The 13,333-nt window shown below is 43.8% G+C and overlaps 1 protein-coding gene across 3 annotated transcripts in view; it reads right to left on the bottom strand.

Moving 5' to 3' along the window:
- The window catches only part of SLC35F3 (solute carrier family 35 member F3), a 62,679-nt gene extending 49,667 nt beyond the window's left edge, over positions 1-13,012 (bottom strand). Inside the window, exon 1 of one of the 3 annotated variants that reach the window (XM_071547986.1) lies at positions 12,768-13,012. In XM_071547986.1, the coding sequence (XP_071404087.1) occupies positions 12,768-12,843 (76 nt within the window). In that variant the 5' untranslated portion in view covers positions 12,844-13,012. Of the gene's footprint in view, positions 1-5,097; positions 5,122-11,995; positions 12,054-12,767 lie in introns of those variants that run through there. The other 2 variants (XM_071547987.1, XM_071547988.1) reach the window with 2 other exon arrangements.
- Positions 13,013-13,333: the final 321 nt, after the last annotated feature.

Below are 13,333 nucleotides of genomic sequence, written 5' to 3'. Positions count from 1 at the left end.
TAGTGTTGACAGGCAGCCCAATACAGACACTGTAGTAAATACCTTCTCCTCACCAAGGGCTGAAGCCATGTGCCCTGGTCCCCTTTGTGCTGTGCACATACACAAGAGTCAGCCATTCACCTGGACACCGTGCATGAATATCACTGTCTTTAAAGTCTATTCCATGGCAATTACTTTCTAAAGCTAACTTTACTGATGTTTTCTCTACTACATAGGCAAAATTACTTACTCTGTTATATTTTAGTGTTAAGCATATCAACAGAAACATTCCCTTTCAGCAATAGACAATACTGTATGCGTCATTTCTAAAGTGATCTTGCACGTCAAGAGTTAAATTTCTAGGGATGCTCATTCTTTCCATGCATTTACATGCTGGAGTGAGTAAAAACTTATCCCAGGCACAATGGGTTTTATGATTATAGGGGTAAAAATCACTGTCCTGGTGCTTAACAGTTACAACCTGAGACTTCTAATATCTGTCAGTATCTGTAGCATCTGTCAGTGAAACTGTACTGTGACCTCATGATTTCTTGTGTTGCCAGAGGGCTACATGCCAAATGAGCACAGCCTTTTCCAGTGGATATGGCACTGTCCTGGACGGTGTCTGGAACATAATGTATCCCAAAAATACAGACTGTCTTTGGGGATGGTGGACACTACAGATTATATACACCCATGTGGTCTCATCCTCTTATTTATCATGCAGGGCACTTGCCTGTCAGCTGGCAAACATAACACCCAGAGCTGTAGCTTCCCCCACCTCATCCCTGTGTCACTGGGGACAGTCTCCTCACCCAAATCACAGATGCACAGGTGAGGTGACATCAAATCCACACTGGTTAAAAAGCTGCTCACTCCCTAACACTGCACAAGGGTCAGCTGGCAATAAAATAAAATTTAAAATAAAAAAAATTAAAGATGGCAAAATGTCTTTTTGGAATGGATGAAACAGGACATTAGAGAATTTTATTTCTTCAGTCTTCTAGTGGGCTTCTTCCATTGGTCCTTGCAGCAGAGTCATCTGCATGCTACTGTACACCACAAAAGAAAAAATTAAGATATTAATCTAGAGGAAAAATGCCTGTCTTGCTTTTACTAATTTTAGCTTTTCTCTGTCCCTCTTGTTCATTCAGTTTCATGTTTCATAAATCCAAACTGGAACCACTCCTCCTCCCTTTCAGCCCAACCTCTTCTTCAGGGCATTCAGAAGCAAATGAAGGAAATCACCTCCAAAGCTACTGACAATGTCATTACCCATGGAGAACCCCAACCCCCAAAAAACAGCTGTCCTGTTTCCTCCATATGGGTGAGGCCTCCCTCAGTTGACTTCAGATACTTGGGGTAGGGACATCTACACCTGAGCTACCTACTCCACAGTCCCAGCTGAGACCATGAAGCAAAACAGGCCTGGGAAGTCACTACAACTTTAAACCTTTAAAGGTAAACCATTAAGTAGCTTGTCCAGATCGCTTCAAAAGTCTAGACAAGAGTCTTAAGACTCCTCTGCACAGCTAGCCACTTAAAGGCTTACTTTAGGACCACACTATGGTACCTCAATGTGTATGTTAAAAATATGCTACTGATAAAAAACAAGGGTGGCATTCATCTTCTCAGTTTGAGACATCTGCTGCACAGACTTGTATATCTTAGACAGTGATTTACACTTTCTGCATAGTTAGTAGACAGAAAAAAGACATTTTCATAGCACAATTTATCTCCTAAAGTAGACGATTAAAACAAGCCAGATGAATCACCCTCTCTGAGTGCTTGTTTCTCTCCACCAGCTCTTAACAGTCTGGGGCGACAAGCTTGAAGTAGGTGTCTCTGGTGTGGGTGTCTGAAGCTGGGTGAGATGAGTCTCACCTCTGCACCACTGTTGTCAGGAACAGATAGTAAAGCCACCACAGACAGCAGTGGTGGACTGAGTTATGCAGCACCACATAAAACATATTTAGCTGTCATCGATGACTTGCTTTAGCTGTTGTCAGCTAGTCAGCAAATGAGTTAAAGAAGCATTACACAAGTGCTGGGTGCCCTTGCCAACCCCTCAGAATGAGAAAGTGACCCTTACAGACTAAGGTCCTGCCTGTTAGGGACCAAAACATGTACCTAATGATGATGCACAACTCTGCCAGCTTCCCCAGGCTATGAATGTGTTTCAAAGTAAGCAGCCTCTGAAATGTTTTGTAACTACTTGAGCATTGCGCAGAACAAGTTTGTAAAGCTTGAAAAAATATACGCTTATCACAAAGGGGAGAGGGAGCTGCGGCAAGTCCTTTAAGATAGTGCCTGACTCTCAGCGTGGTTAGAGTTCTAGAAAGGTGTGGCATGCAGCGGGATCAGAGCTGGACACTACCCAAGGTATATTCTCATAGCCTTGAGTTCTGTGTGACCTCTTTTTCACCCAATAATCACTACATGGAGAGATCTGTGGGAGACCATTAGTTCCAACACATCCAAGAACACACAGGATGATTCCTGATGGTGTTTTTCTGGACACACAATGTTATATGCCTCAGTAGCAGACTCACAAACTCCTCAGATTTTGTTTTGATCCCATTCCTGCCTACCACACTAACTATGCATTATTTAGGTGTTCAGGATTTTTGAGCTAAGCTGTTAAAACCAGCTGAGGCGTCTTTTGGTGAAAAGATGAAACATACCAAATCCATGAAGTGATTTATGTCTCTAATTGCCATTGCAGTTGTCTAAATCTGAAATGTTGATATTTATTCAGATATTTGCCCAGGCATTTTCTTCACAGCCAGGTTAAAGAGTGAGATTGTAAGGATTCACTCGTCACCTGGCAGATCACCTAACGGCTAGTGCAGCTTTCTTGTGCCATTGTCAACGATGACCTCTCTTTTCAGAGGTCATCCTAGCAGCTGGTTTTAAGGAACTGTTAATATTTCATTTTGGAAGCCAGTAATTCCCACGTATCAACCTTTCTGCACAGATCAGTAATGAGAGCATGCACAGCCTAACTTTTCCATCAAGGGACATTCCCATCTTCTCCAAATTAGCTTTAGCTTTGCCAAAGCTGCTTGTACCAGCTGCATCCTTCTCTCAGCCCCACTAGAGCTCATCAGATGCCACAGAATCTGTTCCTGGGCATGCCAAAGCACCATGACTCCTAACAGCCATGTACCTCTCTTTACACACAGACCCTGTCAGAATTCAAAGACACACTTGAGAGTTTCCATCTCTCGTTTTAGGAGTCACCTTCAAGAATTATTTCCATTCTGTATTTCAAGTAGTCACTGGAACAAGGCCTAGAGCCTCACTTTTGTGCCTTTAGGCAAATGAGCTCCTCAATTCATGCTTTCCCAGTAAATAAGGGTATTTTCTATTCTGAGCAGACCAGTTTTGCTGATATCTGGGTTCCCCTGACCATGCAGGGCTTGTGGATTAGGACACCTCCTTCTAGCAGAGGAGTAGAAGGCTGCTCTACACACTGAGCTACTGAAAAGGAGCACACACTCCACCTCCACTTTTTGAAGGAAAAGTTTCAGCCACTTAGCTGTCAACTCAGCTCTGAAATAGACTAGTCAAGTGCTAAAGAGAGTGAGCAATAGTTAGGGACATGCATCTTAGAAGGAATAAGGCACAGGTCGCTGCTCGGCATTATCTACTGGGCAAACTAGATGATTCATCCTGCAGCCTCACCAGTGTTCTCTGAGGATAGGCAACAAGCACATCAATAAAGGAGATGCAGGTCCCCTTTCTAGGTTTTCAAGAGGCTTCTGAAAAATTCCACTCCATTGGTCGGTCCTTACAGAAAATAAGCAGGCAGAGGTGTTGGAATGGATAAAAGGCTCAGTACAAGATAGGAAACCAATGAGGAGTAAATACAGTAATGGCGGAAGTGGACAAAGCTCTGCAGAGGTCTGCTGTGGGTCCAGCACTCTTCACCATTAACCACAGGTAGGTGAGCCATGAGGTGACAGCTTCCTCACAATGTGAAGTTAGACAGGTCAGCAAGGGCAATGGCCAGCTGTAAGGGTTGACAGGCTACGTGCCTGGGTCATTAATCGACAGATGGAGAAGTGCCCTGATAAAGAGATGCAGGTGCGAGTAAACAACCCACACGCTGTACACTCAGTGATGGGGTCTGGCCATTGCCACCAGGGATCCCGAGCTCTTCACAGGCTGCTCCCTGGAAAAGGGCAACTCAGTGTTCAAGAGCAGCCAAAAAAGAAAAATAACTGCCAAAAATTATTGGGAACAAAGGAGAAAAGAAGACAATTATTTTCCTACATCTGGGGAAACTGCAGCTGTCAGCACACCCACACTTCGAGAGGTGAATCTGCAGCTAGAAAATACATGTTCCTGATCAATTCCACCAAGCTGGAGGGAGGACGTGACAAACCTTTGGTCAGGCCTCGTATGGCAGCTGTAGATGTGATTTTTGAGGAAACTGCTCTTGGGTTCCTACAGGAAAGCTCTGAGTCCCTGTGGGTGGCTGGTGGGTGGGACTACAGCACTTAGTATTGCAATGACTTTGGGTTTGCTCAGATTTTCCTAACTTTCCATGGTCAGGGCTGAAGGTCTAAAAGATCACTATTATGATTTTTAATGAGTGTCAATTAATGTGTCATAATTCAAAAATGACAAAACTGCATAAAACTTTATTAAATCAGTTTTTAAAAGAGAATATTGGGTCAACATAACATTGTACATATCAATTTTAGATACTAATTGGGAAAAGTTCAAAGCACTTTCTTTAAATACTTTGCTCTTACAGTAAGAGATAAAAATAATTGTACTTAATTTGTTCACGAAATGGCATGACTAAATTAGGAATAAATCAATACAGAAAATAGTTTTAAAGTCCACAGTAGAGTTATTTCAAAGAACAAAACTAGAGTATTAATCTGTTAGGTCAGAAGGTCTAAATTTGGTTGAGGCTACAGAATAAGGGATGTATGCATCTGAAAATGGGGAAAAATACATGAATACAAACTCAAAGCAAGAAAAAACTATTCTGAGTTCAGACCGTCTTTTCCTATAGGAATTCACAGCATAAATTAACTAATTACAAAAGTAAAATGTTAAAATATTCTATGCAGGATATTCAAACTTGTCTGAACATCTCACCTTAATTTCAGCAGGGTAGAAAATAGGACTATTGGTTCACTGGTAATCAAGATGATTCTCTTGTCCTCTTCTCTGTGGAAATATGTTCCATATCTCTGATATCACCAGATCATCCGTACAGCTTAACTTGTGTCAAACAGGCCTAAGTTTCTTGTAACAGCTACTCCCATATCTTAAAGTATTACTCACAGATACAGTGTTTTTTATCACTCATGGTTATAATATATTAATTCCTGTTTTATCCTGTGCTAAGTATTATACCTAAACTTACTAAAAGCTGGAACTAAAAAAACTGCACATATTTGCTGAAGATATGCCAAATTCTCCTCCCTAGCATACATATGCCTTTCTTCCTGTCAAAAATTCCGGCAAGGTTTTCTGCAAATTATGTATTTTAATTCCAGTTAGTGATACAGAGAAAGCTGAAAAATTATCAACTTCATACTGCAGCAATTTGGACTTTAATCCATTTAATTTATCTTCAGAGCCAACTGCTTAGAAATTCTATTAAAAGTGCTGCATTTGAATGGGCTTCATTAAAATATGATATTCTACTTTGAATTTTGTGAAGTGAGGAGTTCCCCTAAATACTGTCCTTTTTATTATTAATTAGAATTCATAACTGGAGTCACAGTGAAAATGGAAGATACTGGGTACTTATTACAGCATCACCATTGTGGGACTGGAAATTAACCACCATAAAAGCATGCAAAGAATAATCCTGATTATAAGTTATGTATTTTTGATATTATTCTGCATTTCCTTTTTGAATAAAAATTACAAGGAGTTACCTTGCGAGGTCACTGGGAGTTTCGTCACTTACTTTGAGGATTTATGGAAGCAGAACTTCTTTTATCACAAAAATCAGATATGACCAAAACTGTATCCTGGGCAAATTTTAATCAAAGTCTGTTCAAATTTCAGACCGAACAAAGGGTTGAGAGACTATAAAAAACAGACTGGATTCTCTGCAGGAAACTACTGTATTAATTATCTGGGCATTTGAGTGCTATGTGTCTTTCTTGTGTAATAGTTTTGTCTCCAAGGGAATTCAGCTACTTATATTAATATAAAGAGCACATTTATATCAGTGCATATATGCAGGCAGGTAAGTGAATCCATGCTAACTGTGGAGGCTATGCTAACTGCATGTTATCAAAAACAAGACAATATTCTTTCTTTCTTATGGAGCTTTCAAATATTCAGAGCTCCTTGGCTTTCAAGTAAGCCCAGTTTTAGACAGAAGATCCTGCGGTAGCCCACTGGTTTCATGTATACTGAATTCTAACTACAATTGATTGTTCTCCTAGAACCTAAATTGTTAACCTACTATTGAAACTCAAACACAATGCTTTTCTTAGGTCTTAAGTTGAGAACAAGACAGTTGGAGCACCTGTTCTCTGACAACCAATAATCAGATATTAGTGTGGACTTGACATGGACTTGAGCATGCACACAGTTGTTAGAGTAATCTACATATACCCACAGAAGTCCCCACATGATTTTCTCAAGGATGGAGGAAAGATGAGATGTATCCTTAGCAGCAAACTCATCAAAAGCTGAGTCTCCTTTAAAATCCGCAGGTTTGTCTAGACCCACGTGGGCACTGAGGGACTCGGGATAACTCTGAACAAAAATACATTACATGCAAAAATTCTAGTTTCTATTTTCTCTCTGATACTTGCCTCTTCCCCTTTTCAGTGAGAAAGGCTTTTGCAACCCACTATTCCTCACTTGTTTCAATCAGCTACAGAAGACAGACTTATGCCTTTTTCAACCACAAACACAATATTATCCTTGCTGAGAGTTGCACTAGGGAATTTGAGGTGACTGTGGAAAAGGCATTTCTAGCTCTTACTTCCTCACTTCTGTACTCTGAGTAAATTACAAGGTTAACGTGGCTCACGCTTGTTTTGGTTGTTCTTTTTAATTGAGGATGCTTGGGGCCAGAAACAGTGATACTGAACTAAATGTATACCTATTACTTCCATCAGAGTCAACACACGACTTTTGTATAACCAAAGGGTGCTAGATCTCATGTCAAAATTCATGTCTTGAGAAGGACTCACAAAATTTCCAGGCTGGGTACCTCTGCATTAGGTTCAGGTAGAGTGGATCCATGTTTCTGGAACTGGGCAGCTAACATGGGAGGTGGTACCTGCTTTCTCCAATTCATGGTGCCCACACATTTGGTGAGCAGCAATGCCTGAAATCAAGCCAGCACCTTGTTTTCTGTTGCCTTTGATCTTATGCTGCAGTGGTTGTCAGCAAAACCCAGTGAAGACTACAAAGTAAATGTACTCTTCTATTGGCCAAATTCCTGCTTCCGCAGGATGCTATCCAGGGCTGCAGTGGCATCTCACGGTTTATAATTAACAAAGATTAACTGGGCTGTGACTAAAGGTTGGCAGTGGTATTCCAGCCAAGTGCAGAGAGCTGCTTACTACATAAGTGAACATGCTATACTGAGTACAATGTGCTAGGAAAGCAACAACATAAATAATCCTATATATGAGCCTTATTTCTGGGAAATTGTTGGGCAATATATGTTGAGCTAACGTACACTAGTATGTTGAACTACCAGTCTTTTCTGAACTTGGGCTCTTACACTGAGATGCTTCTATGCTACAAATCCTACTGTTTACAATTGTCAGCCATTAGGAAACAGGGATAAAATGTCTTTTACAGGAATTACAAAATTAAATCAGGAGACAGTGAATAATGCATTCTGGTGACTTAATATTTATTTTTTACTGGTTCTTGTTCCAGCTTCTCATGGGAGAAATCTATAATTAAATAGATGGATTAGTAATCTGCTTATTTTCTGAAAGCAAATGCCTAAATTGATTCAAGATGACTACAAATGCACCTTACTTCATTGAGGGATAAGTGGGTGAAATGAAATTTTCTGTGATCTACAGAAGGTCTGAGAAGATGGTTCAATGGATACTGTCATTCTTAAGCTGTCACTGTAAATGAAACCATTGTTTGTCCATAGTGTGTACATATTGGTTCATTTCAGCCACTAAAGTAAGGAAGCTTAGATAAATCTTTAATAACTTATCTTTTTGCTTTGTGATGCATTAGAACTCCTGCTCTGGCATTAGTTTAGCAACATAAAAATGGTCTCATTTTATTTTTGCACCATTTGAGGAGGGGACACACAGTGCAGAAGTAATGAGTCACCTCCAAACCTATAGTTTATGAGTTTGCACAAGAGCGATGGCAGCCTCAATAACCAGTGGGGCATGATCAAAGATGAGCTGGAAGGACTCCCCAGTGAGTAAGCCTATCACAGCTAAGAACAGCTGATTTTGAGGCTGTTTAATGTCTAAGAAAGCATGGTGCTATTTCAGAAGGGAGCCAGGTATTATGCAATAAGAAACTCCTCACACTTTTGGAACAAGATATTGAGTATCTGCTCAAATATGCTGTTGTGCTAACTGAAAATACTGGAAGGAATATGAAAATTGGGCAAAAGTTGCCCTGAGCCAAAGTCAGACTGTAATTAAAGCCCATGTGCATTTAACACTCAGTACTCAACATAAGCATGCAAGAGGGTACCTCTTTTACATCAGGGGAGTAAGTTACATTATCTTTACCTTGTAGTAATCGAGTGCAGGATGGCAGGTACTATGGAGAAGCAGATACACAGCAAACTTGCCCCCCCCCCCACTCATTCCTGTAGCTGCATCCAAACTTGTTACCATCACCTTCACCCAGTTCCAGTCAGGAGCAGGAGAAATCTGCTACCATAGCTATGGAGCAAGAACAAGGCGGGTTTGATGGTCTCTGCCTTGATCATGAATGTTCACATTGAAGACTGTCTTCTGTGCAGAAAGACAGCCTGAAAAAAGTGAACTTTTACTAAGTTAACCACTCCATGCAGAAGCTAGCAAACATTCCTCATCAAGGCCACTTCAGCAGAGATGCCCTCTCTGAGCCACAGAGTCACCAGCCTCTCCTGCTCTCCAGCTGCTTCTGTTTGCTAGAACACACAAGCACTGCAAATGTGTATAATGTATGGCTTTCATGTGAAAAAGACCAGTAGGCACAAATCTTGCTTCTAGAGATGTGAAGGGTGAGATTTAAACAGGGTCTGCCCCTGTGCTCAGTCAAGTACAAACAAACATTGCCTGACTACCAAAACCTTTAGAGGCCATGAGCAGAACACTGCTAAAACTTAACACAGTTTTACCCAGAGATATATTTATGCATCATTTGAGCTTATTTCCCCAAAATGATGCTTTAGTAGAAACCTGAAGTCACTGTTTTCAATTAAAGAAGGCTTGTCCAACTCCTATTGCACCTATTCATGGCAGGGCCCTCTCATGGCCAGAAGACATGTGTGTGAAGTCTGGGGACCATGACAATCTGCTGTAGATCTTTTCTTGCCTGCTTTGAGAAAAGATGTGCTGCTTGTTTTTAGGCAAGTTGCTTCATTCCGCAGTTTCTTGGCTGCTCCACCTGCAAAATGAGGATAATAAGAATCTCACCTCTTAAGCAAGCAGACTGCCACTCATGAAAGTTTTTGATGTCCTTGGGATCTTCAGTTTGTACTTGCCAAAGAAGTGAAAAAGATTTATTATTAAATTGATTACAGTGTTGATACGCTTGTGATGAATTCCCTGCAGGGATGCAAATATATGAAAGGCCAAATTCATCTCTTATTTGTACATATACATACTCCCTGCAACTCCAGTGATGCAGACGAGGTTAACTCCAGCTGAACATGTGGCAGAATCTGGTTCCATGGCAACTCAGTTCAGACATTTATGTGCAATAATTGATAGCAGAGAGGTGTCATTTGCCTTATAAGCACATTTGAGTATCATCAGTCACTCTTCCTTACAGAACAGTACAGAGGAAATGTACTATATGGGGAAGCTAAAATACCATTTCATTGGTGCTGAAAGCCTAGGAATATGGGGCTCTACATAGGGACGAAGTGGAGGACGTGTTTTCTCTGGTGAGGTGATTGTTCTGCAGCTCTTCATCACAGTTAATGTTACCTATCTCTGGAAGATCCTGAGATGCAGAGCAAGAATGGAAATATTTACCTTCCCAAGGAAGGGAAGTCAGTCCTCAAAGTACACTGTGCTTTCATGTACAAATAGGGTGAAAACTGTCAATTTGTGGGTGAGAGAGGAATGGCTGCTGCAGTATGTATAGAAATAGGTGAGAAAAACAACAGAAAGATGAAAAAGAACAACTCAGGCACCAAGCCTACATTTCTCAAAATATGGAGCACGTGCAATGATACCAGGCACAGAAAACACATGGTATGGTTACTGCCTGCCTGAGCAATGCATGTAGATACAGTTGTCTTGAAAAGTGCTGGTACAGCAGGCTCCAAGCATACTGATGATTCAGTCTCTGAAATAATTTGAAACGGCAGTCACGCTTCTGAAGCTGCACAAAGTCCTTATCTTCCTTTTAAAGCAAAGAAGCTACTGCACCAGCAGGAAAATAGAGGGAATGCTGGAGGGCTTTACAGCAGTGCATATCAATGAAAGGCTCCTCTTGGCTAACCATCCTAGAATGAAACAGATTCCTAATGGTTCTGCCAAAGATCCTTGAAATGCTTTGATGGTGGTTGATAGGGGAGAAAATAATCATAACTACAAAGCAGAGGAAAGTTTTTGCTGTCTTGCTCTTGCAGCAATGTCTATACTCTTGCAATGCATTTGGGCCGCCAGAGAACTTTAGAAAGGCAAATCTTTGCCAGAGGTATAGCAAGCAGACCAAGGGAAGCCAGCAGTCCACAGTATGCCCATTGCCTCACTTTATTTTTGCCTGTAACTACGTCGTGGCTTTTTTTATATGGCTGTAAACACCAGTTGCAAAATTACTCAGTATCAGTCTAAAAGGAAATGTCAATTGATTTGGAAAAAGAAGTTCTCAAACAAAGCCAGTCTGTTTCATTAGAGGGAAGGAAAGAAACTCCAGGCGCTATCATACACCATCATCAAGGCTATTTAGATTTTTGCCACTGATGACAAAGGAAAAAGGAATCTGAAGTAAAGAAGGAAAAGTCCAACTAGGTCAACGAAGTCCCTGGTGGGCAGCAATAGGGTATCTGAGAGCTGGTATGCAGAGCAGACATGGAAATGCTTGAAAGGATTTGATTTTACAGCATGGTGAAAGAGTGCTCTGCTTCCATTTCTATATAAGGTAGGCAATAAACTGTATTTGAACTGGTAGAAGAGGAATGAGATGACCCACATTTCAAAGCTGGAACCTGGTACGTTATTATTATTTATGATTCATAAAGCATGTGCAGTGCACCACAAGAAAGGAAGATGCGCTCCTTGCCCAGAGGAGCCTCCAATGCAAACCTTGAGAGAAACACTCTACTGTGCACAGGGACAACTCCAAGAGCACTTTTTAATTCTAATTAAAGTGTAACAAAGATCAGGCCTGCTCTTCTTCCCATCCGAAAACTGAGATACCTTTTCCTATCTCTACAGGAGGTGATTTTTTTATGTTATGGGAATGCAACAGCTGTATTCTCTGTGAACTGAAATAACAACCTTCAGGTACCCAATTTTCCAGTTTTACTTGCTGATTTTAGTTCCTTTCTCCTCTTGTGTGTTTCTGCCTGTTCTCACTTTCTCCTCCACGGAGCTTTTGCTACAATTTTTACTTGCCTTTTTTTATTTTGCAATATTACTTTTTTCTTTTTCATGAGCTTTCCATGGAGTCACATTCACACTTTGCCTCTTACTGTTCAATCATTCCCTTTTTTGAGCCGTTTTTCCTCTTTGCCTCATTTTGCTCATCCCTTTTCTGCCTCTCCTCCCTCCATTCTCCTTGGCCAACCTTTTTGTTTCATCAACTCCATTCTCTCAACAAACTACCACATCCTCCAGGGCATTCCCCAAACCAGCAGCTTTACCTTTGCTCTTCCTTCAGGAATGGAGCTCTATATGCATCCCTCAGATGGGGTCTTCTTCACATCACTCCGTCTCACCTGCTGTGCTTCTCCAGGACGTGGCTTACAGGTTACCACCCAAGATCACAGCTCCTCACTCCAGACCTCCCCACTGGGTACACCCAGCGCTTCAGATTTCTCTGTGGAACCCTCCTGAGCACATCAGTGCCCATTTCAAGGTCTCCTGGAAGTCTCCAAAGGTCTCTGTGGTCCCCGAAGGTCTTCCAATACGTTCCCTGCCCCCCCCCCCCCCCCCGCCCCCAGCTCTGCCCCATTGGACTAAGAATGTGCCTGCTAGCCATAAGACCCCAACCCCACGGCTACCATGCAGCTGGACTAGAAACTATAGGTGAGGACAGACAGCTGGAACAACCTGTGCTGCTCACATCGGTGGAGCAAATCTGTCCAGCATCCTCCTTCCCTCCTGCCAAGGGTCCTGAATGGCACGTACTTGCCCTAGGGACTTGGGGGCTGCTCCCGGGCCCTGAGGGGAGCTCCGGAGCGGAGCTCTGCCTCTGCGGCCCGGGTGAGGAAAGACCCAGAGCTGAGCGGGGCAGAGGACAGGAGTGGGCGCCGGCGATGCCCGGCGGCGGGGTAGCTACGTGCCCGGTGGGTCCCCACCGCCCGCCCACGAGTCGCGGGCATCGCCCTAGCACCGCACTCCGTCTCCCCGGAGCATCCCCCGTGGCGGTACCCACCGAGGCACCCCGGTCCCGCTCCCAGCCTCATCGTTTACCTTCCACTTTGGTGAGGGTAAGGACGGGGCTGTTGCAAGCGCTGAGCGGGGCCACCCTGGCCGAATGCTTCTTCATGGCGAGCCCGTCGCCGGCGACAGCTCCCCGCCGCCCCGCGCCTACATCCTGGCGCCGCCGGAGCCCTCCTCGGCGGCACTTCCCCGGTACGGCTCCCGGCCCGCCGCCCTCTGCCGCAGCACCGGGCGGCGGGGGCTGGGGCTCGCCCGCCCGCCCGCTGCCGCTCGGGGCTGCTGCAAACCCGACGTCACCGGCACGGCCCCCCCCGCCCGCCCCCAGGGCTCCCGGGGCCGCCCCCCGGGTCGGGGCCGGGGGGAGGCGCCCGGACGCCGCGGCTTCGGGAGCTGCGGAGCCCCCGGACGACGCTGGCCCCGCGGTCCGGCTCGGGCTCCGGCGGAGCACGCAGGGAGCAGGGACCATAATGCGGCTGCGGACACCGCTCCCGCTGCCGCTGGTGCGCCAGGGCTCCCCGGAGCAAGCCGGGCTCCCGGCCCCGGTGGTGACTGCTGACCCTGGGCTACTGCACCCGCACGGAAGGGGCTCCTGCTTC

This window comes from Pithys albifrons, chromosome 2, assembly GCF_047495875.1.
Source record: "Pithys albifrons albifrons isolate INPA30051 chromosome 2, PitAlb_v1, whole genome shotgun sequence".
NCBI lineage: Eukaryota > Metazoa > Chordata > Aves > Passeriformes > Thamnophilidae > Pithys > Pithys albifrons.
The sequence above is the reverse complement of the archived record's forward strand: the minus strand, read 5'-3'. Positions and strand labels throughout refer to the sequence as shown.